The sequence below is a fragment of the Aspergillus affinis genome, assembly GCF_023601865.1.
Source record: "Aspergillus affinis strain CMG 70 chromosome Unknown NODE_86_length_164826_cov_86_211346, whole genome shotgun sequence".
Classification (NCBI taxonomy): Eukaryota; Fungi; Ascomycota; class Eurotiomycetes; order Eurotiales; family Aspergillaceae; genus Aspergillus; species Aspergillus affinis.
This window is the reverse complement of record NW_026515867.1, coordinates 17395-40982: the sequence shown is the minus strand read 5'-3', so window position 1 is coordinate 40982 and position 23588 is coordinate 17395. Positions and strand designations below refer to the sequence as shown.

The 23588-nt window shown below is 53.4% G+C and overlaps 10 protein-coding genes across 10 annotated transcripts; 4 read left to right on the top strand and 6 right to left on the bottom strand.

The window, feature by feature from the left end:
• Positions 1 to 1135: 1135 nt before the first annotated feature.
• Positions 1136 to 2729, top strand: KD926_010754 (putative eukaryotic translation initiation factor 3 subunit EifCl; the record flags this gene model as incomplete). The annotated part of the gene is made up of 2 exons (XM_053103149.1): positions 1136 to 1444; positions 1608 to 2729. 2 exons carry the CDS (start codon positions 1136 to 1138, stop codon positions 2727 to 2729), a joined length of 1431 nt encoding a protein of 476 aa, XP_052953423.1.
• An 863-nt stretch (positions 2730 to 3592) lies between these two features.
• On the bottom strand, positions 3593 to 4733 carry KD926_010753 (HesB/IscA family protein; the record flags this gene model as incomplete). The annotated part of the gene is made up of 2 exons (XM_053103148.1): positions 3593 to 3964; positions 4389 to 4733. The coding sequence occupies 2 exons, from the start codon at positions 4731 to 4733 to the stop codon at positions 3593 to 3595; spliced, it is 717 nt and encodes a 238-aa protein (XP_052953422.1).
• A 900-nt stretch (positions 4734 to 5633) lies between these two features.
• bna5-1 (kynureninase) lies at positions 5634 to 7286 on the top strand (the record flags this gene model as incomplete). The annotated part of the gene is made up of 4 exons (XM_053103147.1): positions 5634 to 5817; positions 5891 to 6237; positions 6304 to 6787; positions 6844 to 7286. 4 exons carry the CDS (start codon positions 5634 to 5636, stop codon positions 7284 to 7286), a joined length of 1458 nt encoding a protein of 485 aa, XP_052953421.1.
• A 354-nt stretch (positions 7287 to 7640) lies between these two features.
• On the bottom strand, positions 7641 to 8368 carry KD926_010751 (ER membrane protein complex subunit 4; the record flags this gene model as incomplete). The annotated part of the gene is made up of 2 exons (XM_053103146.1): positions 7641 to 8141; positions 8228 to 8368. 2 exons carry the CDS (start codon positions 8366 to 8368, stop codon positions 7641 to 7643), a joined length of 642 nt encoding a protein of 213 aa, XP_052953420.1.
• An 880-nt stretch (positions 8369 to 9248) lies between these two features.
• KD926_010750 (putative AP-2 adaptor complex subunit beta) lies at positions 9249 to 11708 on the top strand (the record flags this gene model as incomplete). Its single annotated transcript, XM_053103145.1, has 5 exons — positions 9249 to 9541; positions 9604 to 9649; positions 9709 to 10073; positions 10136 to 10564; positions 10631 to 11708. The coding sequence occupies 5 exons, from the start codon at positions 9249 to 9251 to the stop codon at positions 11706 to 11708; spliced, it is 2211 nt and encodes a 736-aa protein (XP_052953419.1).
• A 486-nt stretch (positions 11709 to 12194) lies between these two features.
• cwc25 (U2-type spliceosomal complex subunit CWC25) lies at positions 12195 to 13597 on the bottom strand (the record flags this gene model as incomplete). Its single annotated transcript, XM_053103144.1, has 2 exons — positions 12195 to 13494; positions 13572 to 13597. 2 exons carry the CDS (start codon positions 13595 to 13597, stop codon positions 12195 to 12197), a joined length of 1326 nt encoding a protein of 441 aa, XP_052953418.1.
• Positions 13598 to 14324: 727 nt separating this feature from the next.
• Positions 14325 to 18171, bottom strand: KD926_010748 (SH3 domain protein; the record flags this gene model as incomplete). Its single annotated transcript, XM_053103143.1, has 3 exons — positions 14325 to 16159; positions 16218 to 16316; positions 16392 to 18171. 3 exons carry the CDS (start codon positions 18169 to 18171, stop codon positions 14325 to 14327), a joined length of 3714 nt encoding a protein of 1237 aa, XP_052953417.1.
• A 929-nt stretch (positions 18172 to 19100) lies between these two features.
• Positions 19101 to 20081, top strand: KD926_010747 (Rtr1/RPAP2 family protein phosphatase; the record flags this gene model as incomplete). The annotated part of the gene is made up of 1 exon (XM_053103141.1): positions 19101 to 20081. The coding sequence occupies one exon, from the start codon at positions 19101 to 19103 to the stop codon at positions 20079 to 20081; it is 981 nt and encodes a 326-aa protein (XP_052953416.1).
• Positions 20082 to 20577: 496 nt separating this feature from the next.
• Positions 20578 to 21966, bottom strand: KD926_010746 (mitochondrial 37S ribosomal protein bS1m; the record flags this gene model as incomplete). Its single annotated transcript, XM_053103140.1, has 1 exon — positions 20578 to 21966. The coding sequence occupies one exon, from the start codon at positions 21964 to 21966 to the stop codon at positions 20578 to 20580; it is 1389 nt and encodes a 462-aa protein (XP_052953415.1).
• A 312-nt stretch (positions 21967 to 22278) lies between these two features.
• KD926_010745 (SDR family oxidoreductase) lies at positions 22279 to 23519 on the bottom strand (the record flags this gene model as incomplete). Its single annotated transcript, XM_053103139.1, has 5 exons — positions 22279 to 22785; positions 22840 to 23130; positions 23194 to 23326; positions 23390 to 23441; positions 23498 to 23519. The coding sequence occupies 5 exons, from the start codon at positions 23517 to 23519 to the stop codon at positions 22279 to 22281; spliced, it is 1005 nt and encodes a 334-aa protein (XP_052953414.1).
• Positions 23520 to 23588: the final 69 nt, after the last annotated feature.

Genomic DNA, 23588 nt, shown 5'->3' with positions numbered 1-23588 from the left:
ATGAAAGGGACAGGCGATTTCCCCCCAAAAGATACAGTGCGGCTACTAACGACTCTTTCAGGCCTGGCGCTGGGGGAGGGAGTTTGGCTCCCAGTGACCAGTAATATGTCTAGCGTGTCCTGGATACTTTATCCGGGGGATCACTGCCAATGGCAGTTTATCTCCGAGCAATGATGTCCCTAGGTGCCGTACCGAAGAATCCTGATTCTTGCCAGCGTCATTCCCGATCTGCTCGTTTGCCACTGCTAGAAAGGCCCTTGAACTGATACTGGCCACTCTTGTGCTGTTGGCATGACACGCATCCGGACGATCCTTGGTATGCTGCTCGGTTCCATCGCGTTCGTGAGCATCCCTGTCTTTGAGGCGGGAGAGGACAACGATGTTGCCGGTCTCCTGCTTTCCAGTATCCCGCCTGAGACCATTTCCTCCCTAAGTGGCAAATGGCAATATTAGCCACGAACTACAAGGCGAGGTGACCAATTAGGTAGACGATGCAACCGTCTAGTGTCTCCGAAATAGCCAAACCGATGATCAATATTCACTTTGCGTTGGGTGTTGGTTCTCGACTACAGACTATCTTCTACGATACTACTAGAACTTGACACTGGATGATCCATGTGTACATTAGTTACCATGCCTCACAGTAATTGACATAGTAATTACTACCTACAGTTGTAAGTAGTTATGGCTGGCTACGATGCTGCAACGGTGCCTGTAGAGCGGCAGCAAGGATGCTTCGGTGGACTAGCCTGCAGCTACTTGGCTTCCGGGACCGTGGAACACTTCGAACTGATCTTTCAAGTTAAATAAATAAACCCCAATTCACGTACTGGTCCAGTGTATAGTGTATACTGAGGCTGCCCTTGGGGTCACTTAAGCTTCCGTCAAATCGGCTTACCTCACCCATCCGTGCATAGATGACTCATCCCACCCCTTTTATGCACAGATAAGATAAGCACAAACCGTCCAAGCGAAAACCCTCAAAATTCGATGCGGAAACAATTGAAATCCCACACCCCCGACGCCGAAGAGCCACGCCGAACGACGCGCTCTGTCCCACCCCGACCTTCCCAGTCGACCGCCTCCTGGATATAGTTCTTGATTCACGGCAGTCCCTTAATTTTCTCTTGCCAATATGTCTTACGAAGAGCGCGCCAACGCGCACCCCAACCTGAACGACGAGTCCGATGTGGAGGAGGAAGCGCTCGTCAACGACTACCGTGAGCAGGTCAACTTCGACGATGGTATGAGTGAACTGGACCGCACGACGTCGCTGGGAGGTGGCTCTCAGACCCAGGATCTCCAGGCTCAGCTCGCTGCTGCTGCCACCCCGCTGGAATACCAGGCTACGCTGGAGACCAAGTTCGCAAGCTACGACAACTACTGCAGTCTGTTCCACTACATCCTCAACTCGGATGGCCCCGTGGAATTGGAGGTTCCTTCTGTATGTTCCTGATTTGTGATGCCCCCTAGTTTTCCTGTGCAGTACGGTAGTTGGCGTGGATCTCGGCATGTGTGTGCGCGCTCGGTCTGCCCGCTGTCGATGTGTGCGGTGGGCTGGTTTGAATCGGATTATGCTAATCGGCTGATTCTTCATCTTCAAATAGTACTACTGGGCCTGGGATGTGATCGACGAGTTCATCTACCAGTTCGAGTCCTTCTGCCGCTACCGTAACCGCGTCGCCCGTAGCGGCTCCAACGAGGAGGAGGCCCAGCTTCTGCGCGAGAACCCGAACACCTGGGGCTGCTACTCCGTGCTCAACGTCCTCTACTCTCTCATCCAACGATCGCAGATCAACGAGCAATTGGCTGCTATGAAGCGTGGTGAGGACCCGCTGGCTTACGCTGGAGAATATGGCTCGCGGCCCCTGTACAAGATGCTGGGATACTTCTCGATCATCGGTCTGCTGCGAGTTCACTGCTTGCTGGGAGACTTCAGCCTGGCTCTCAAGACCCTCGATGACATCGAGATGAACAAGAAGGCCATGTTCGCCCGTGTCATGGCTGCCCACTTCACCACCTACTACTACGTGGGATTCTCGTACATGATGATGCGTCGGTACGGCGACGCCATCCGCATGTTCAGCCACATCCTGGTCTACGTTTCCCGGACCAAGAACTTCCAGAAGGGTGGCAACAGCTACGATGCCATCGCCAAGAAGAACGACCAGATGTACGCCCTCATTGCCATCTGCGTTGCTCTCCACCCCACCCGTCTCGACGACACCATCCACTCCGCTCTGCGTGAGAAGTACGGCGAGCAGCTCATCCGTCTCCAGCACGGTGGCCCCGACGCCCTTCCTCTGTTCGAGGAGCTCTTCCGCTCCGCTTGCCCCAAGTTCATCAACCCCACTCCTCCCGACTTCGACAACCCGTCGGTCAACGTCGACCCCGTCGACCACCACACCGCCATCTTCATGGATGAGGTCAAGAACACTATCTTCAACCCCACGATCCGTTCGTACTTGAAGCTCTACACGACCATGGATCTGAAGAAGCTGGCCGGCTTCCTGGAGGTCGAGCCCGAGAAGCTTCGCTCTTGGCTGTTAGTCAACAAGCAGCGTAGCCGTCAGGTTCGCTGGGTCGAGGGTGGTCTCCTGGAGGGTGAGCCCGTGAGTGCCAACGACCTGGACTACGCGCTCGAGAACGACCTGATCCACGTTAGCGAGACCAAGGCCGGACGTCGCCTGGTTGACTGGTACCTGCGCAACCTCGCCCGTGTGTACTAAATCGATCCCCTCCCAATTACCCTTTCTTCTCGGAGATCGTGCGCGAGTGGCCCAAGAATGAGATACGCGTCATGTCTATAAACGGACCATTTTCGAAAGTAAGACTTCCCAAGCTGGGGAAGCCGTCGGACAGATCAGTCTGGTTTGTCCCACCATCTACTCAAAAGCTCGGGGAGACTTGGACGTTGCAAATTGGAGATCAATAGTGGGGAAGAGCCACAATCACCGGTGTCAAGAACAAAAAACAGAGAGTCATGGTGTTAGATCGCAAAATCTCTCTCCATCTCTCACCCTTTCTCCCACTTTCACAGCATCAAAATCATGAATTTCTTCTTGTTTTCTTCCTGTTTTAATCTTATCTATGGTTTTCATTGTCCATGTTTTCCCCTATTTCCTTTACCTTTTTCCTCTTTACTCTCAGGGCTGTGCGAGCCTGGACCTGCTCTGGTTTACAGGTCTGGGAGAGCATACAAAATTCGAATCGAATATCGAGGCTTGTTTGGGGCGTATTCAATGCTTGTGCTTGGTTTGTTTTACTGTTTCTGTTCCGGCATGTCCGATCGTTGCTCCATGTGAGCATGAGAGGATTTACCCAAAAAGAGGACAGGCGATACGGTAGAATTTGTTGTTTGCATGATGAAATAGATGATGACTTATTTATCATTTTAAATACACCGATGCCATTAGTCTGTACGCAGGCCGTAGGAAGTAGTCATAACATGAGAAGAGGGGGTATACACAGTAGGCATTATTCTATCTATACGCGAATGCAATCGATAAATATGGTACACGATAATCAAAAGAGGAATCAACAAGCATAAATGAATGAATGATCATATTCCTTCCATCTTCCGCGGGTTCGATCAATCACTAACATCAAAACTCGTCCCGCAACCACAGTTACTCGTCGCGCGGGGATTATCCACGATCTTGAACTGGCTACCGATCAACTCCATCGTGTAGTCGACCTTACTTCCGGACAGCAGCTCCAGGGAGGGCTCGTCCATGACGACCTTGGCGTCGCCGGGCCCTTGAGGGGATCCTTCCTCGGGCGTGTATTCGGCCTCGAAAACGGTGTCTTCCTCGGGGTCAATCTTCGAGGCCGCCTCAAGCGACATCATGTATTGGAAGCCATGGCAGCCGCCGCTCGTCACGGTGATTCGGAGATGGTGGTATGGGTTCTCTTCTTTGGTGGCAGATGGGGAGGAGGAGGGGTCGGTGATTTCACGGAGACGCTGTTGGGGGATATGATTAGCTGGCTATTTTTTAAACATGTGTGTATGCGTTGTAGCCAAAAGCATTCAGATAACCAAAAAGTAAAAACAAAAAAGAAGAAAAACATACAACAGCCGGGATTCGCTGGTGGTCACCCACCCAACTACTAACCGGCCGGCGTGTGGCTTAAGTACGGCTGAGCGGACGGGAAGCCCTGTTTTCCACACCCTGTGGTCGTATGTACTGATTCCTTTCAGATCGAGGCTCTTATCGCGGGCAACTTTTGCAGTTTCCCGACCATTCGGAGATGGTTGTCCGGAGTCCTCGCCACAGGGTACGTCAACAAATTGCTTCCCCGTCTAGCGCAGCGCATTACAGCCACCACAGTCATGTTTGCGCAGTATGTTTGAAGAGACCGAAAATGAACCCAATCAATGAACCTACCTCTGCAGCACGAGGCGCAATTTCCACCATCAATGTATTGCCATCTTCGCCGGTTCTCGGGTTGAGGGTCGGCTTGGTCGCGCGGTGGACGGTCGAGGCGGAGAAAGCGCGACTGTGACGGGGCGTACTGAAGAAAGGAGCAGAGTTCTGCGCGGAGACATTTCGAGAGATTCGAGTCTTCTGGGATCCGATCTGAGGGAAAAGTGGCCGGGGGGAGGCCGAGTCGCAAAAGCGTGCGGAGAACGTGCTCCAAGCCGGTCTGGACGGCGAGAGGGCAGAGATTACCGGGCGAGACGGTGTTCGCGTTGCCCCGCGGGCGGCGGATGATAATATCGGAAAAGACATGGTCGAGACTATGACAACTCCTTGGATTCAAGAATAGTTGTCTGAAGAAAAAGTCCCCGGAGCACCTCTGGACTTCCGGGCAATGAAGGAATTGATTATATATCAGGTTAGTCAGAGGGCTGCACATGACGTTATTGGTTGATGGGCCTCGGAAAGAGACGGCAGAATCAATGCCGATCATCGCGGGGGTTTTGTCTTTTCTCTTCTACACTCTCGTGCTTCTATCATCTGTCCTGCAGTTACTCCTCTACTTCTTGTCTTCCCTCCTTCAGGTCCAGCAGGATCACCGGCAGTCGCATTGGAAGTGTACAGACATGAGAGACAACAACTCAGACCGAGTGAACTCCACCAGTTCGAGTCTAGTGGCTACGCAGAAACGCCACTACCACGCCATAACCTTGTTTCCCATCTATATGAGGCACTGGGGAGTACTGGGGCATTTGAAGTAGTGAGCTGCTAGTCAGATAGAAAATTACTCAGAAGACAGGTTGTCTTTCCTGCATATGCATCTAGATATGACGTGCGGCAGCCGGGCAACCTACAGCGGATATTTATGCAGAACAACCCCGCCGTAGAACAAACCATGTCTTGTCCTTTTCTGCAGCGTAGTTACACTGGGGGGATTCCTTGATATTATACAATTACGGAAATTAAATCACCAAGTCCATCACAGATTTGTCCAACGGTTCCTTCCGCCAACAACCGCCTTCTCTCGCAGCAAACTAGAGTGCAATCTTGATAACTGAGTAACGTAGAAACTTCCGCCACTGCGGCTATCACATCCGGTCTTCATCCCGTCACCATCACACTCCCCTCCGTAAACATCTCGCGCTATACCTCCCGCGGTTACCAGGGTTCATAACACACTTGCACGTCTATCCCCCACAGATCAGACTCAGGATGAGTTTTCAGGTCCGAGACCTCAAAAACCGACCCCCACTTCCCTACAAGGACGATATCAGGGCTTTCACCAGGGAATATGCCGATTCTCTCGACGCCCGAGACCCGCTCCATCATTTCCGAAACGAGTTCATCATTCCTTCAAAAACAGACCTGAACAGAAAGACCCTGGCCGTTGACGAGCGTACGTTCATCTCAAACTCGTAAAGCCATGTACTGGTGTTATATGGTACCCCGCTAACCTTCACCACATACAGCCCTTGACGACGCTGCCGATTCCAGATGCATTTACCTGTGTGGAAATTCTCTTGGAGTGCAGCCTCGCAACACGCGCAAGTACATTGAGCATTATCTGCGAACCTGGGCCTTAAAAGGTGTCACCGGGCATTTTACACCGCATGATGACCAGCTCCTGCCTCCGTTTGTCGACGTCGACGATGCCGGCGCAAAGCTCATGGCTCCGGTCGTGGGGGCCCTTCAGAGCGAAGTGGCACTCATGGGTACCCTGACGGCTAACCTGCACCTTCTCATGGCAAGCTTCTACCAGCCGACCCGGGACCGATACAAGATCATTATCGAGGGCAAGGCTTTCCCGAGTGATCATGTAGGTTTCCCAAGTTCGACATATAACCGTTCAAGATAAATAAATGGGCTAATGTGTAGAGTACAGTATGCCGTTGAATCCCAAATCAAGCATCATAACTTGGACCCCAAGGATGCCTTGGTTCTCATCGAGCCCAAAGACATTGATCGGCCGATTCTGACGACGGAGCAAATACTCCAAGTGATTGATGAGAATGCCTCGAGTACTGCTGTCCTCCTTCTTTCAGCGGTTCAATTCTACACCGGCCAGTACTTCGATGTCGAGAAGATCACCGCGCATGCTCAGTCCAAGGGCATCGTTGTGGGCTGGGACTGCGCGCACGCAGCAGGCAATGTCGACTTGCGCTTGCACGACTGGAATGTAGACTTTGCGGCGTGGTGCAACTACAAATACCTCAACAGCGGACCCGGTGGCGTGGCGGGCATCTTTGTCCACGAAAGACATGGCCAAGTAGATATGGACCGCGCTGATGGGGACGGCGAACCATTTCGACCCCGATTGTCTGGCTGGTGGGGAGGAGACAAGAAGACTCGGTTTCTCATGAACAATAGTAAGAGACGCTTCCCCATTGCTTGAAGCCAACGAGTGTGAACCTAACCTAAGCAGACTTCTTGCCCCAGGAAGGCGCAGCAGGATATCAGGTATCCAATCCATCCGTGCTGGATATCAACGCAGTAGCTGCATCACTTGAGCTTTTCAACCGCACATCAATGGCCGAGATCCGCCAAAAATCCTTGGACCTCACGGGGTACCTAGAGCATCTGCTTCTGACCTACCCTCTTGATGCACCACCCGAGGAGAAGCCTTTCATTATCATCACTCCGTCGAACCCGGAAGAGCGTGGTGCGCAGCTTAGTCTGCGGCTGCAGCCCGGTCTTTTGGACTCCGTCCTGGAGGTCCTAGAAGAACATGCGGTCGTCATTGACGAGAGGAAACCGGATGTGATCAGGGTTGCGCCAGCACCTCTATATAACACTTATGTGGATGTGTGGCAGTTCTGCCAGGTCTTCTATGATGCCTGCCGGAAGACTGTGAATGCGCGGAAATAAGCCGCTTGGCATGCTTTGATGGGATTCTCTTTTCCCTAGGGGGTTCGAATGTAACGGTTGTCTAGATAAACGACGCTTTGACTGTATACATAACAATGCAAGAGCGACCATGAATATATAAATGAAATAGACGCAGCAATGAGTGCGATATCACGATGAAGCTGATCAGATATGAACTTTCGTATCATAAATTCCCGTGAATGTAGAAGTACACACGCTCGTAAATCCAATGAACTACTTCCGAGAACCAACATAATTGCCCAACCGGCGTTCCATTCCATATACTTGTTTTCTTGTTGATATATTAACCGGTGTGTCTTGCTCCTTGCCTTTCATGTAACGTAACCCATCAACCTAGCGCAAAATACGCTCGCTCCACCGGTTGTCGTTCCGATTCCCATGCCAACCAATCCGACCTCGTAGTCCTGTCAAAACATCCATATTAGTGAACTGATCTACACCTGCAACGGCAATGCAATAGAAGATCCGGGAGTAAACATACGGTAGCAGTCCCATCGCATTAACCTTCCACACGCCGAGCGCCAGCAAAACCAACTGCATGAGCACATAAATCGCCTTCACCCCGAGCAACTTCCCCTTTGTGCCGTCCGTCTCAAACTTGGCAAAGACGCCGTTGGTGTTGATCAGGCCTTGGATGGGGCCCTTGAAGAGCATGAACACCATCATGATACTGAAGATCTGGAGGCTGTTGCCGGACATGTACATCATGATCGCGTTCATGGGGATCTGCTTGGAGGGCGCGAGAGCGATCTCCCAGGCCTTTTTCAGCTTGAGAGTATCGGTTTCGACGGGTTTAGATGCGGAGGAAGCGGATGTCGATTGTTGCTGCGATCGCTGGGAGGGGAGGGGAAGTTAGCGGGAGGCCATAGGAAATGAAACCGTCATGTGAATGTCGACGAGAATCAGCTAGTCACACGTACGTTCTTGCCTCCTTCCTTGCGACTAGAGAAGCCTGGAGGGTCGGGGATGCTGGATGCGGACTTGGGGGAACGTGGCTTGGGAGAATTCAGGTCCACGACCCATTGCGGTGGAGGAACGGGGGGCAAGGGTTGGGAGGCCATGATGGAGATGAAGTTGAAATCAGAGATAGGACCAAGCAGATGAGTCGTAGCGGAAAATAAGCTAGAGCGTGGGGGTGGGAAGGCGAGAGGACGAGGGAGGGAGAATGAATAATGACGATAGGGAATAATTTCTCCACAAGCGCGCGGAGGCGGCGGTAACCCCGATCCACTCCTGATTCTCACCCAAGACTTTCTCCTTTTTCGATTCTCGCCTCTCATTCGACTCAACGTCGTGCTTCGGCTCTGGAGATTAAGTCCGGCGTCTACACTTGAGTCCAGGTACGTCCGCCTGGTCCCTTACATTCCCCAATGGTCGCTAACAGCCCCGGCGGAACCAGGGCCTGCATGGAGCGTGCCAGCTAAGAGAATCGCTCCTTCGAAGCTCCTCGCCGCGACTCTGTTCTCATTCGTCCTTGCGCCACAGGTCCAGCTTGCATTGGGGAAGACATTAAAGAAATTAGACTCGGAGAAGAAACCAGCACCAAAGCCGATCCTTTGTCGTCCGTCGTCCGAGCACCACCACCACCACCCCCACCCACCATGAGTTCCAGCGGGGGAGATGCGAAGCTGTTCGCCAGGGTACGTTCTTGTCTTGTCCTTGTCTGGTCGCGCCGGTCTTATCAACCTTGGCTGGGTCCCTTTCCTTCCCCTCCTCTCGTCCCCCCCATCCTTCCCCTCATACCGATCGTCCCATTCTTGGTCATGGATCTAGTGCTTCCACCGAAAGGATCCCATACCTCTCTTCTCTCCTTGCGTCTTGTGATACCGTACTTCATTTTGTGTCTTTTGTCGTTCGCTTTCGTCTTCGATCATACCTAGTGTTTCCATCGAACTCTCCACATCCCTCCTACCTTTCATCCACAACCGCTCTTATTTCTCCATGTTCATCAGCATCGCCCCCTATGCGACTCATGGCTTACAATTCTCGCGATCTCGACAGGGCAAAGTCGCCGAGTTGCGACAGGAACTCAACAGCGGCGGTAAGAAGGACAAGAACTTCTCCGCCAAGAAGATCGCCCTGAAGAAAATCGTCGCGAACATGACCATGAGTAACAACGATATGGTCGGCCTATTTCCAGATGTGATCGGATGTATGAACTTACCGAGCTTGGAAATCAAGAAGATGTACGTCGCAGAAGAACCGCCGTCCGCTATATCCGCCATGAAGGAATGGTCGCTGATGTTATATTCTCGGAGGATGACAGGTGTTTCCTATTCTTGGTGAATTATTCAAGGATGAAACCGGAAATTGCACTGAAGGCGCTGCCCATTTTGGTCAATGTATGACAATCGGTTACACCTCTGTCATGTGAAACGGGCTAACGCGCAGGTCGAAATAGGACATGGAGGACTCGAACCCTCTGGTACGAGCTCTCGCGCTGCGGACCATCTCATACGTTCACGTCCGCGAGTATGTCGAGGCGACCATCCAGCCTGTCAAGCGGTTAATGGGAGATATGGATCCTTACGTTCGCAAAACCGCGGCATTTTGCGTCGCCAAGCTCTACGAACATGACAAGAAGATGATCGAGGCCTCCGATTTGATCGATCGGCTGAATCAGATGCTGAAGGATGAGAATCCGACGGTTGTTTCCAGCGTCCTTGCTTCCCTGGTGGATATCTGGGGCCGGAGTGAAACCATTTCTCTAACCATCGATTACACGAGTGCCTCGAAATTGGTGTCGATCTTACCGGATTGCTCTGAGTATGTTTACTCCCCCAACGCCCCTTTTTAATATCTTAGTCAGGCGTGCTAACTCTGCATAGATGGGGTCAGTCCTACATTCTCGAGGCTCTAATGTCATACGTTCCACAAGATTCGGCAGAGGCACTTTTGCTCGCAGAACGAATCGCTCCCCGTCTTTCTCACTCTAACTCCGCCGTCGTCCTCACCTCAGTCCGTGTCATCCTTTACCTTATGAACTACATCGCCGACGAAAGACACGTTACCTCGCTATCGAAAAAGCTGTCGCCCCCGCTCGTCACTCTCTTGTCGAAACCTCCGGAGGTCCAGTATCTGGCGCTCCGGAATGCCATCCTCATCCTTCAGAAGAGACCAGAGGTCCTACGGAACGATATTCGGGTGTTTTTCTGCAACTACAACGATCCTATTTACGTAAAGGTGACCAAGCTGGAACTTATATTCATGTTGACCACGAAGGAGAACATCTCCGTCGTTCTAGCAGAATTGCGAGAGTATGTAGAAATGCTGTCCTTTCCTCTTCCTCCTAAGCACTTCGATACTAAATGAGAAACTTCTAGATACGCCACCGAAATCGACGTGCATTTCGTGCGCAAGGCCGTCCGCGCCATCGGGAAACTCGCCATCAAGATCGAGTCCGCGGCGCGGCAATGCATCGACACTCTGCTTGACCTGGTCAACGCCAAAATCCCCTACATCGTGCAGGAAGCCACAGTGGTCATCCGCAACATCTTCCGCAAGTACCCCAACCAGTACGAGAGCATCATCGGCCAGGTGATCCAGAACATCGACGAGCTGGACGAGCCCGAGGCCAAGGCCGCCATCATCTGGATCATCGGACAGTACGCCGACCGCATCGAGAACTCGGACGGCCTGCTGCAGGACTACCTGGCCACCTTCCACGACGAGACCATCGAGGTGCAGCTGGCGCTGTTGACCGCCACGGTGAAGTTCTTCATCCAGCGCCCCACCAAGGGCCAGCAGCTCGTACCGCAGGTCCTGAAATGGTGCACCGAGGAGACCGATGACCCGGACCTCCGCGATCGCGGGTACATGTACTGGCGGCTGCTGTCCAGCGACCCGGCTACCGCGCGCCAGGTCGTCATGGGCCAGAAGCCGCCCATCAGCGCCGAAAGCGAGAAGCTCGACTCGCGCACCCTCGAGGAACTCTGCCTGAACGTCGGCACCCTCGCCACCGTCTACTTGAAGCCCGTGCAGCAGGTCTTCCGCTCCGCCCGCACCCGCCGCCTCCAGTACAGCCCCGCGCTGCAGAAGCCGCGCGAGGACAGCGGCGGCAGCACCGTCTTCCAGCTCCCGGCGCCGGCTCCGCCAGGAGGTGCCGGTGCTGGTGTCTCGGCTGCTCCTGCCGCTGCCTCCGGCACGCCGACGTCGCCGACCAACGGCTCCGACCTGGGCCCACCGGGCGACATGAACGCGGCGGTCAACGCAGCCGACAACTACTTCAACAACGTAGGCACACAGCAGATGGAGGCGCTGGATCTAGGCGGTCGAGGCGACGGTGGTGCTGGCGGCGGCGGCGCCTCGCAGATGCAGTACGTGGTGAATCAGAACCAGCAGTCAGTGTATCAACCTCAATTGGCCGGCGGAGCAGCTACGGGAGAGCTGTTGTTACTGTGATTTTAATGTGATTTAATTTCCCTGTTATTGTATAGACTTCCTTTCTCTTTTTTTTTGTCCAATTTCTCTCAGCTCTGCAGACGGAGGAGGGTCTTGTGTTTTTGGTTGATTCACTCGAGCGGTATTGACTCCCTTTCATCGCAGGAATTTGTGATACCTCATTTTTCTTATATCTTTGAGTCATTCTATCATTATGTGGTTTTTACTGTATTGTATTTAATGCACTACCATAGGTTTATGTTATGTAAGGCAATAGTAATAGAATGGTCATTACGGAGACGACGAGTATGTATCCTTGATGAGTAGATACAGCAAAACGCACATTTTCCATTCGATGCAGTGCAGTATGTGCCTAAGAAAGTGGATGTTGTCCTTTGAACGCTAAAGATTATGACGGAAAAATCAGGCAAAGAGGGAAACAAAACAGAAAGAAATAAAGGAGCAGATTCCCAGAACTGGGACAAAGATAGCTCAAAATGAGAAGGCTCAATCCTCATCCATCCGAGACAATCCAGCACGGTTGCGGCGAATCCGCTCATCTAGATTATCCTCCTGCAGTTGTCGATGCATCGAGGAGACGAAACGGCCGCGTTCCGATCGCTGCTTGTCATCTCGCTCCTGCTGCTTCTCCTCCTCGGCCGTGACGTCGGCAATGCGCTGGCGACGAATCTGTTCCATATCGCTCGCATTGCCCATCATCTCGGCGAGTTTCTTTTTGCGAATCTCTTCTTGCTCCACTGCGTCGGGTCCAGGCCTGGAATCTCGGTCTCGAGGGTGCGAGTCTCTGGGGCCACGATTGTTCCTGCCATTGTCACGATAAGGCCTGTTGTCCCTTCGGTCCTCCCCTCGGTAATCTCTGCGAGGTCGGGAGTCCCTTTCCTCTGCGTGGCGGCGATCTGGGTGACGGTAATCAGGTTGAGGTGAGGGAGATCGATCATGGAAGGAACCACGGCGCGGAGCACGGTCAGACTTCTCCTCGCGGTCTCTATGTCTGTCCGAGCGATGATCCCTCCTATCTCTGTCCTCCCTGCGGTCTCGATCATCACGGTCCCGGCGGTCCCGACCATCGCGCTCATCCCTGCGATCTCTATCACTCCTGCGATCATGGTCTCTGCGATCACGGTCATCGCGATCATCCCTGTGTCTCCGATGCGACCGCTCCGGAGATCTCGAGCGGTGTCGATGCGACCTATGACGATGACGCCGATGTGAGTCCTCCTCATCGCTATACCTTCTCCGCTTATGAGTGCGCTCCCGATCACCATCCCTATCCCTCACTCCACCGCCACGGGAAGCAGACCCCTCCGCAACCGCACCACCACCACCCCTCCTCGCCGACTCCTTCACCAAATTCTCATAAGCCGCCTGTTCCCTCTTCTTAATCTCCAACAACGGGTCCGCCATAACCTTCGACATCGTATCACGGGCATTCTGAACCGGCGGCGCAGCCGAGACCTGCCCGGAGCCCACCTCAGCACCCTTCTCCAACTTCTTGCTATCGTCATTCTTCAACAAGATCCCGTCGATCCGACGCTTGCCTAGCAGATACCCCTCCATCTCCTCAGAATAGTGACCCGTCGAGCTCGACGGCGCCTGGTACATCCAGTCGACGCGGTTCTGCTGGCGCGCCTTCCCCGAATCTTCCTGCAGACGCTGCAGTTCTTGGATTTGGCGCTCCTCATCTCGTTCGCGGCGTAGCTGGTCGATCCGTTTGCGCTCTTCTAAGGCGCTCTTCTCCTCTTTCCATACGCGCTCTTGGTTGCGCAGGAGCGAGGGGTGCCATGACCTATGGGTTGCGGGATGCGGGTTAGTATGTGAGATTTCAACGAAGAGGTGTCGAGTGAGGGACACGGGGGAGCTTACTTCTTCAAGTTGAGATCGCCACCCATCTTGACTTGGGTTTATTGCAGGCAAGCTGCGATCGGGAGAATGTGAGAATAGGAGAGTGGGTTGGGGAAGAACGAGAGGTAGACGTTGGTTGCACCTGCCCGATGGGTACAGTGAATAAGTCCCGAAATGGAAAGTGCCACCGGGCCGACGTTGTTGCCATATATATGCCTGAGGCACCAACCACCCAGCAAGTATATCTGCCGTCTACACTGCCATACGACTTGGAAGGACTTTCGTGGAAATATGATTCATTGTATATCTGAAGACCGCCAGGTAGGACAGAAATGGGAACGAGAGACAGTCACCGTTACAGGGAATAAACAGAACAAGTTAGAAAAAAAGGAGGCATCAGTAGATACATACAACGAGAAAAGTAATTATTTGAAAAACAGATAACAAAACACAGAGAAGACAAGGCGTGCACACGCAGCGAATCTCGTAAGCCCGATTGCAGATCATGTACCATGCGAAATTAAAATATACCAGAGTCAAATCATTTACTCATCTTCGGTTCAGCCGTCTGCGTTGTCATAAACATAGGATACCAGGACAATTGTCAAGGAAAAGAGAAGGGGGAGAGGAAGGAGGAGAGAGAGACAGAGGTGAGCGAAAATAAAAAGAAAATTATAGACCATAGTTGGTCCACAAAGGACTCTTCGTCAGCGGGTCAACCGCATCTGTGCAGGAAGACCGTCGCAAGCTCATTATGCATTAATGGTTTCGTCCTTAACTTTCCCAACCAACCCAGCTGCGAGGCATTACTCGCCAAACCTTACATTCACCGCTGCGAAGGTCATTGAGTTTGAAGCTCTCCATTTTAACCTTCTTGCTTTCTCTGCCCTGCTCCCACGCTCGGATCTTCTTCTTGGTTCCGTCCCAGTCGACAACAACGCCGACATGGTCCGGCTTGCCTACCTCAGAGCTGTACTTCTGGTGCATCGTACCACGGTGGCCCTGGAAGCGTGCATTACGGAAGCTGACAATATCACCCGCTCGGATTTCATCATTTTGCTGCACCGAGGCATTCGCCAGATTCGAATAGACCAAAGCACCGTAAGCTCGGGTTCCAACAGGGCGCAAAGCGTCCTTGATAGGGTTAAGCAAATGCTGGACCAGACCGAATGGGGTGCCGTCCGCAACCGTGGTGTTTTGAATCCCGTTGATGGCGTTGAAAATGCGAGTTCCAATCTGAACATGAGCATTTTCCAGTTGATCTTGACGGGGCTGAAGGGGAGGACCTTCATGACGTTGTTCCAAGGACGCATCGCTGGGGTTGCGAGCATCGTAGGTCACTGTGATCACGGTCTGTGAGTAATCCAAGAACAAGACATAGACATCTTTCGTGATTGTGGCTTTGCCTCCCCGCTTCGAAGAGGTTGACTCTTCAACCTCGAAGAAAAGGTCCTTGCGATTTTGCAGAGCGGGTGGAGGCGTCGATGGTTGGCTCCACCACAGCGTGCCTTCAGCCAGATCAACATCCATGGCAATGAAACCCTGGTCTATAGAAGGACGGGCAACATCCATAGATCTCCGGAGAGGAAGCGCTCCCCTAGGGATATCCAAGGACGCACGGTTGCTTCGTGGGGTAGGTGGTTGGGCAGGAGGGAAGAAACTGGAAGGCGGGGGCGCCATAGAAGTACGTTTCTCAGTCGGTGCAGCAGGCGGCGGCACTTCCGGAGGAGCATGAACAGGAGACGCATCGTACAATTCATCCGAATCATCTGCGACTTGCTCCGGTTGAATGCTAGGTGGAACTTCTGGTCGGCCCATGGGTACAGGAGGGGCCCTTGGAGGTGGCAGCAGTCCAGATTGGGGAGCGATATAGCGATAAGGATCATATTCATCATCGTCCCCGTTGAATGAGTCCATATGAGGCGGGGGAGGTGGAGGGCCTCTGGGTGATTCTAGCGAGGCTCTACCGGCACTACCGGCACTCTTGGGTGGCTGAACAGGCGGCGGCGGCGGGACTGCACGAGGGGCGGACGGAGGAGGCGGTGGTGGGAGACGAGTTTCCTGAGGGCTCCGGGGAGATTGCAGGGGGTGATCGTCAGTTATAGTGCCTTCGTCGACGCTCGAATCACGCCCATGGGCTTTCAGCGCATCCTTGAATTTTGCACCAGATGCAATATCCGTGTCATAATCCCCATCATATTCCGTCACTTCGCCCTCGGCGTCATCTCCTGCTTGGCGGGGCTGCGAAAGAGTACTGATGTGGCTATCTGCGGTTGATCGACGTCGGATATCGCCTGGAAGTGGCGGAGGAGCAGGTCTGTTCTGCGGCGACATGGGCGGACTTGTTGGCACTGGCGGAGGCGGGGGACGGCTAAGCCTCTTATCCGCAGGGAGGGTGGGAGATCTTGGAGACGACACCTCGTATGTCGATGGGCGGCGGGAATCGATATGATCAGGAATTGGGGGTGCCGACACAGGCGGAGGCACAAACTGGTCTGACGCCACTGCGTTCAAGGACAAGTTCTGTGCATGGACAGAAAGCTCATCGTCTGAGTCCTCGCCAGGATCAGCAGATGTGGTGCTCTTAGCAGGGTGAGGAACGGGGCGGGCTATAACCAAGGGATCAGCTAAACTGGCACGGGGCATGGGAGTCGACCGCTAACTCACCACCGGGCACAGGCGGAGGGGATGCAGGTGCATCCTGAGGGATAGGAGGCGGCGGGACAGGTCGTGTTTCCATCGGAGGAAGGGGAGGTACTGGGCGTTCTGGATATGATGATACATCGTTAGCTTCAAGGTTGCAGGGTTTCACATAATCTAAAATAAACAGGCAACCCATACCTTGAGCGGGTCTGTCAGACGAGGTGCGTCGGGGAGATGCTTCCGGAACAACTTCTTCAACGTCAGGCACCTCATGTGCCGGATGCTGCTCGGTCAGAGGAGTAGCTGGAGCGTCTTCGTCCTTCTGGACAGATGGGGCGGCTGCCGGTTTGCCCATCCCTGGCAGAGCCATAATAGGGACCGGTGGTGCTGCAGATGGGCTGGTAATTTCAGGTTCCTCGGTCCTCCTTTCGGGTTCCACTGGCGGTTTTGGTTTACGAGCTGCGCCAGGGGCAGGCATACCACCCGGAGGGCCAAAGAAGCCCATCATCCCCATTCCACCGCTCATTTTTGCCATGCGCTCGCGGAGCTCCATCTTGCGCTTCACCTCCGGGTCCATTTCCTCCTCTTCTTCCTCGTCTTCATCCGACTGCTGCTGTTGTGGTTGCTCCTCCTCCTGCTGGTGTTTGACAGGTTCCGGCGCCTTTGTCTCGCTAGAAGACTGGGCGACACGCTGGGTTTCACCGCGCGCACGATCATCGTAATCCTCCTTACTCGTAGATGTTTCCTCTGCATCCTCAATATCAGCAGCCGCAGAGTCGTCAGCATCGTTGGTATCGCTTGCCAGTTCCGGTACCGGGGTAGGAGGACTTGTTGGCTGCGGCACAGGGAGCGCACCGGGTTTCACAGTTTCGACGCTGTGATCCCGGACGGCCTCGGGAGGCGCTACCCTTTCGGTGCCGAGGTCCTCAGCAGGCACAGTTTCTTCTTGGGACTCTGTGCGGGTCTGCGGCGGAGGGCGCTTGGGTTTTTCCTTCTTCTGAGCCGCATCGGCATGACGAGCAGCCTGCTCCATTTGCTGCTTTTGCAAGAGGGCAATTCGTTCCTTCAAGCTTGTTGGTTTGGGCTGGTCCTCTGCGCCTTCTTCGGTAGTCTCGGCGGGCGCAGGTCGGCTTTCAGACACGGGGGGCTCCCGTACCACAGGCTCCTGGATATCGGGATCCTCTTCCCTCCGGTAAATCTTTTGGGGAGCTTCTTTGGGCGGGGGAACGTAAGCATTCTTGCTGGGCGGCGGAGCAACGAATGGTTTCTTAATGAACGAAGTCGAACTGTGGGAGCTCCATCCTCCAGGCTTGACTGGCGCGATTGGCGGAGCCGCGGGCTTGTTGAATGCGGCAATGCGATCCCTGAAAGACGAGCCGGTCGGCTTCTCTGGAGGTGGGGGTTTGGTTGATGTCTTCGGAGCGGGCGGCTCGCTAGCTTCAGTGACAGGCGGTTGCGGAGGCGGCTGCGGAACCGCAGCTTGCACCGGACGAGGTGGAGATGGAACTTCACTGGCCGGGGTTTCCACGCGAGCAGGCGGCGACCGCGGCGGTTCAGGTGCATATACCGACGCGGCCGGAGGAGCAGGCTCTGTCTCGGGCTCCGAGAAATATTGAGGTTCGGGGGCAGGGGGCTCGACAGCGACAGGTTGCGGTACCGGCTCAGGCCCAGGCTCAGGCTGAGCCTTGGGCTCGGGCGGAGGAGCAGGAGCAGGAGCGGGAGCAGGTTCAGGTTCCTTCTTGGGCCTGCTCGGACGTGTAGGTCGCGGAGGAGCCGGGGGTTCATATTTCTCTACGAAATTCTTGGGGAAGATGCCTTCCGCCTTTGACCCCGAGCCGTCCGTATATTCACCATAGTACCAATCGGCATCCTCTTCTTCGGTGACCGTAATAACCTGGCCGATTGCGAAATTTAGGTCGTCATCGTGGTTCGACGAGTACTCGAAGACCGCTCTGACCGTGAACGGCGGGCTGGACATCTGGCAAGCCGGGCCCTGTCACGAACGTGGGATTGTAAGACAGCGACCGAGGGCGGGGACCGACGGGAGGGGGGGGGGTTGCAATCAATTAATCCAGAATGTAGCAGTTGCACGCAGGGAAGCACCAAATAACGTGGGTTCCGACGGACAGAATCATGCGCGAAAGGTGGCTTTCGGAGAAAGTGTGGGTTTGGAAGAGGGACGCTAGACACTAGGAATCAACAGTCGGAAGTGGAATATGTCAGCCTGGTGGTCGGGTTGGGTACGTCAGAGGGTGAGTGCGCTGCATGAGAGGAAGGGACTGCAAGCTTCCCCCTCGTGGAGACTCCAACAGCAAAGGACAGTTCGTGGCACTTACCAAATTCAGGCGCAGCAATGATAGAAAAGAGCAGTTGCGGAAAAATACGACGGATGCCAAGGATGACAGAAGAGAGAGAGAGAGAGAAGGAAGGGAAGGGGGGAAGAAGAAAGGGTGTACGGAACTGTCGTGAGGTCGTCACCTTCTGGCGGGACAACCTGCTCCACCACGGGGGCGATCGGCGGCTAATAATATTGAACAGGAAGCGCAATTAAAGTCCTCTCGGTGGCGGTACAGAGACTACCGTACACTAAAATACGTACTGAGTTGGTGTACGAAGCAATCGAGAGGTCTCATATCATATCACCATAGCTATTATTATCTACCAGCTGGCGTCATTGTCCCCGGCCGTACCTTTTCTATAGCTAAACTACATCTCCCTGGATTTAATCCGGGGGTTCCAGTCTCTTGGCCGACCCGGAAAAAAAAGAGAAACTTGTCCGACCCAATCTTCCTCAAAGATCGTCATCTTTCATTATATCATCGCCTCAGTCCGACACCACCATTTTTTCATCCTATTCTATCTCATCGACTTTCTATCCCTTCCTATCCCTTCCTAATCTCTTTGATCATGTCCTCCGACCAGTCGATACTCAAAACGTCTCTTCCTTCCGCTCATCGTGCCGCCGCCCCCAAGGCACCGCCAGCCCAATCCACCACTCGCCGTGCGCCATCAAAACCCAAAGCGTCGCACCAAACGAAAGCCCAGTCGCAAAGTAAACCAGGCACCGATCCTCGTCATTTAGCCATCGCCCTGCAGCATGCACACCGGATTCAAGCGCAGAAAGACACGGAAGCCCTCATCCTCGATCGCATTCTCGAACTAGCCACATTTCCCCCGTCGCCATCCGCGGACCCTGCGTCGCCGTTGGCCGAATATGTCCAGACCTTCAAGTCCGCTCTCGTTCCTTTCCAACCGGCCGACTATGATAATTTGATTCTGGAGCGTAACATCGAGGGTCTTTGTGGCTATGCACTGTGTCCTCGCGAACACCGAAAGGACGACTTAAAAGGGACGTTTCGCGTCAAGTGGGGAGCCAAAGGCAGCGGACCGGGCGGGCATGGACGAGATATGAACATCGTTCCGCGGGAAAAGGTGGAAATGTGGTGTTCAGACGAGTGTGCCGAGAGGGCCATGTATCTACGGGTCCAGCTGGCCGAGGACCCGGTTTGGGAGAGAAGAGCGGATGATACTCGTGGCAAGAATTTCGTTCTGCTGGAGGAAGGAAGAGCGGCACAGCGGGGCAAAGGAAAAGCGAAAGCTACCGTCAACGAGGTCGCTGGTCAGCTGGATAATCTCCACATGGACACAGAGCAAAGTGGAAATGATGTGGCTGAAGACATTGCACGGCTCTCCGTTCGCGACGACTCCCGGTCTCGCGAGCTCGCTATGGAACGTGGTGACTCGGCCTTGTTATCTCAGGCGGGTCGGGTTGAGGTTCAGATCCTAGAAAAGGAAACAGGCTCCCATGGGAATGTCACGGCTCCAGAAATGCGCCCTGGGGATGATAAGGGAGGTTCTATCGAAGGGTATATGCCCAAAGATCATTGAGTTGCGCCGAGACAACTTTTGCGACTCCTCCCCTCTCTCCAAAAAAAAAAAAAAAGGCGAGTAGCCACAGGTGTTAGAATGTTTGTTCCTATTTGAGGCGTTGGCAAAATGATTGATACCCAGTTTCTGCAGCATATAGATTGATACTTTACAAAAATAATGACGACTCTGGAGGTAGGATGCCTCAGATTGAGATCCTAATATTGCGTTCAAGCAGATTCTTTGCATTGTACGGAGAATGGGGATTATTGAAAGCGACCCATAGACTCTGTGGAGAGGAGCTACTATTTATTGTAAATCCATCGCTTCAATTTCAATCTACACAAAGAATATCAGGTGATGTGCATCATATCACAGGATAGAGAAAGACAGCGAACAAGGAATAGCTTTACATTTATCCAAAAATCTAATCATACAACCAGTTGAACCCTGCTCGAAAACAATGCAATCAACATCAAGAAAGGGAAATAAACATCCGGAAATCACGCAATTTCCATTAAGAGCTGAGCGTTTTCATGAGGTTTCTCGCAATGTCTTCGGTGGATCCCGAGGTTGACTCCCGTGGCCGAGCGGTCCTGGGACGGTTTTTATCCAACCTGGGGACGAAACGCTGGTAGCCACGGGCAACGTCGGAAATAGCGCCGGGCTTCTTGTAGTCCTCAATGCGGTAGGGAGCCTTAGCAGTAGCACTGGCACGGTAAGATGCCAACCCAATTCTGCCATCGGAGTCAACCGAGGCTCGGATGGGAGTGACCCAGTACTTAGCACCCCCAGGGATAGTAGAGTCGTAGAACGACAGGCCTGGAGGCGATCCCTGTTCCATGAAGGTCATGGCGTTCAAGTCCTCCACAGCGATACCACCGACACCAGCAATGGCCTTGGCAGTCTTGTTCTTGAACTTGCCCTTCGGTCGCAGGATACGGGCTTCGACCGGGCGCTGGAAGGCCTGGGCACCGTACGAAGGGTGGTTGTAAACCAGAGCATGCGAACGCGAGTATGACAAACCGGCGGAGGGGTGTGTCTTCGGAGGACCCGACACAGCGTATTCGCCCGACGATAGTTTGGTGCCGGGGGATTGGTAATATCGGTGGCCAATTCGGTCGCTCGGCACGGCGGGGGGAGAGGGGAGGTCCAGAAGCTCAAAAACGACAGGTCCGAGGGCGAATGGGTCTCCTCGCAGAGACTTCAGGTACGCTTGGAACTCTTCCTCGCTAACTTGGACCGGTGCGAGCTTCTCGAGATCCTCCCCGTTGTCCTGAGCCTGCTTCCTTCGCTCGGCAGTTCGCTTCTCGATGAATCTCTCGCGCAACTTTTGTAGAAGCTCCGACCGGTTGCCGCGGACTTTCTTCAGATAGGCATCGAATTGCGCTTTCGTCTGACCTGCAAGCCAAGGCCCAGAGTGTCTAAATTGTTTGGCCCCGGGCTCGTCGAGGTTCTTGCTGGTGTTTGTGTTATCGACTTGAGTTTCAAAGGGACTCTGGTGCCGGGGCACGATGCTGGTAGCGTAGTTGACCTTGGAAGGCAGCGAAATAGGCATATGAAGTTCCTGGAACTTCTCCAGAGTCACGGTGTGATCCGCGGCGGATTCGAAGTCGGTAACATGTTCGAATGTGTCGAGTTCGTTAACTCGGACCACCGGCCGAGAGGATTTCTGCGAGGTCGACTTCTGAGGAAGTGGTCGCTTCAAACCCCAATCTCCTCTTGCCAGCGACGAGGCCGGAGTGACAATGGACGCTCGGAGAGGATAAGGCAGGGTCGCCGTGTCGGAATCACGGTTGACCTTCGTGGTTGGGTTTTCTTGAGGCGGCGTCAAGGCTTGCGGAAGTGCAAAAAGGCGAGACTTCCGCAGCAAATTTGCTGTAGGCGATATCCTGGTGGTGGCCATGGCGACTCGATTGGCAATTGCAGCGTCGGGAATCTGAGTTCTTCCTCCGGAGCACGCTGGAAAAAAGTTGGAAGACATCGGACTAACTAGGTAAGTGCTTGCCAAGACTTCTTGGTACGGGGGACTACAACCACCTTACGCGAAGCTCTCGTACTTGACGGTGTCTACTTGGTCTTCTTGCTTCTGTTTCTCTTTTCTGTTTGAGGGTTTTTCTCACAAGATGTCTTTCACCGATCTCATGTTCATTTGCATATACATTCATTCATATTTATCGTCAATTTTGTATACTGACTACCTATCGATTTCAATTCCCTAAGCACCCACCGCCAGAAGTGAGTCCACAGTCTCCCCGACAGACTGCTTCAACGACCGGTACTTAATTCCCAGGACCTCGATGGATTTCGTGTTGTCATAGCCATAGATATTCGCCGGCGTGTCGTCGGCTGAATCCTTTGGCGGGAGCTTATCATCCAATTCGGGGTGTGATTCTCGGATGATATCCACAATCTGCTTGTTGGAATACAAGCCAGCAGTCAGGAAGAATCGCTGGCCTCCTGCTTCCGGAACCTCAATGGCTCTCACATGAGCCAATGCAACGTCGTGGACATCCACCCAGAGGAATGTGCCTGTTGGGGGTAGTTTGTCCTTGTCGTTCCCCCGAATCAGGTTGCTTATCCGCGAGTTCGAGGTGTTGATGCCGTCCAAAGAGTTCAGGTAATGGACAACAGGTCCTAGTACTAAAGGTGGGTTGATCGTTGCAATATCAAAATTCGGCTTCTCGTTCTCGACAAAGTTCCAGGCTGCCTTTTCAGCAAAGGTCTTTCAAAATGTATTAGCATTGGCTGATACGGCGCTGTGAACTGGCTATCTTACCTTGCTGGCTCGGTATGTTTGCGCAGGGTCCAGAGCCTCTTCCCAGGTCACCGGGTTCCACACCTTCTCACTGTACACCTTCGCGTGGTTCTTGACGTTGGTGATAGCTGCGAAGGAAGATGTGATGACGACTCTTTTCACTGTGGGCGCGTAGGCCTTAACAGCCTTCAAAATACCCGTGGTGCCCTTAATAGCGGGGTCTAGGAAGTCTTTCACGGGATCCTGGACGTTGTAGTGGAAGGGCGATGCAGTATGGAGGACATAGTCAAAGGGAGGGTTTGATTTTACGGCCTGGGGAAAGTAAGACGTTAGTATTGTCGATCCTAGAGCAGTGCCAATGCGTCTCCTACTTACTTCGTCGAATGCTCCATCTGCCGCAACATCTTTGACGATTACATAGGACAGATTTTCCTTGGAAACCCCGGGGTGTGCTTCGAGGATCTTCTGGCCCTTTTCATCCGATCTCACAGTTACCACGGTGTCGAAGCTATTGTAAAGACTAGATTAGCACTCCAGAGACGAAATGGTGTTTATGGTCAAACGAACTCACCCCCTCTGCAGCAGGTAATCGACAATGTGAGCAGCGATAAAGCCGCTACCTCCTATAGACAATTGTTAGGACTATTTGAATCTAATTGGTTAATGGCTTTCTACCTACCGGTAAGAAGAACTTTGACCATATTTGCTAGGAGCGATCAATTTGCGAAAATAGTGTTTATCCCGGTACAGGGTCTCAGTCAATTGGACGT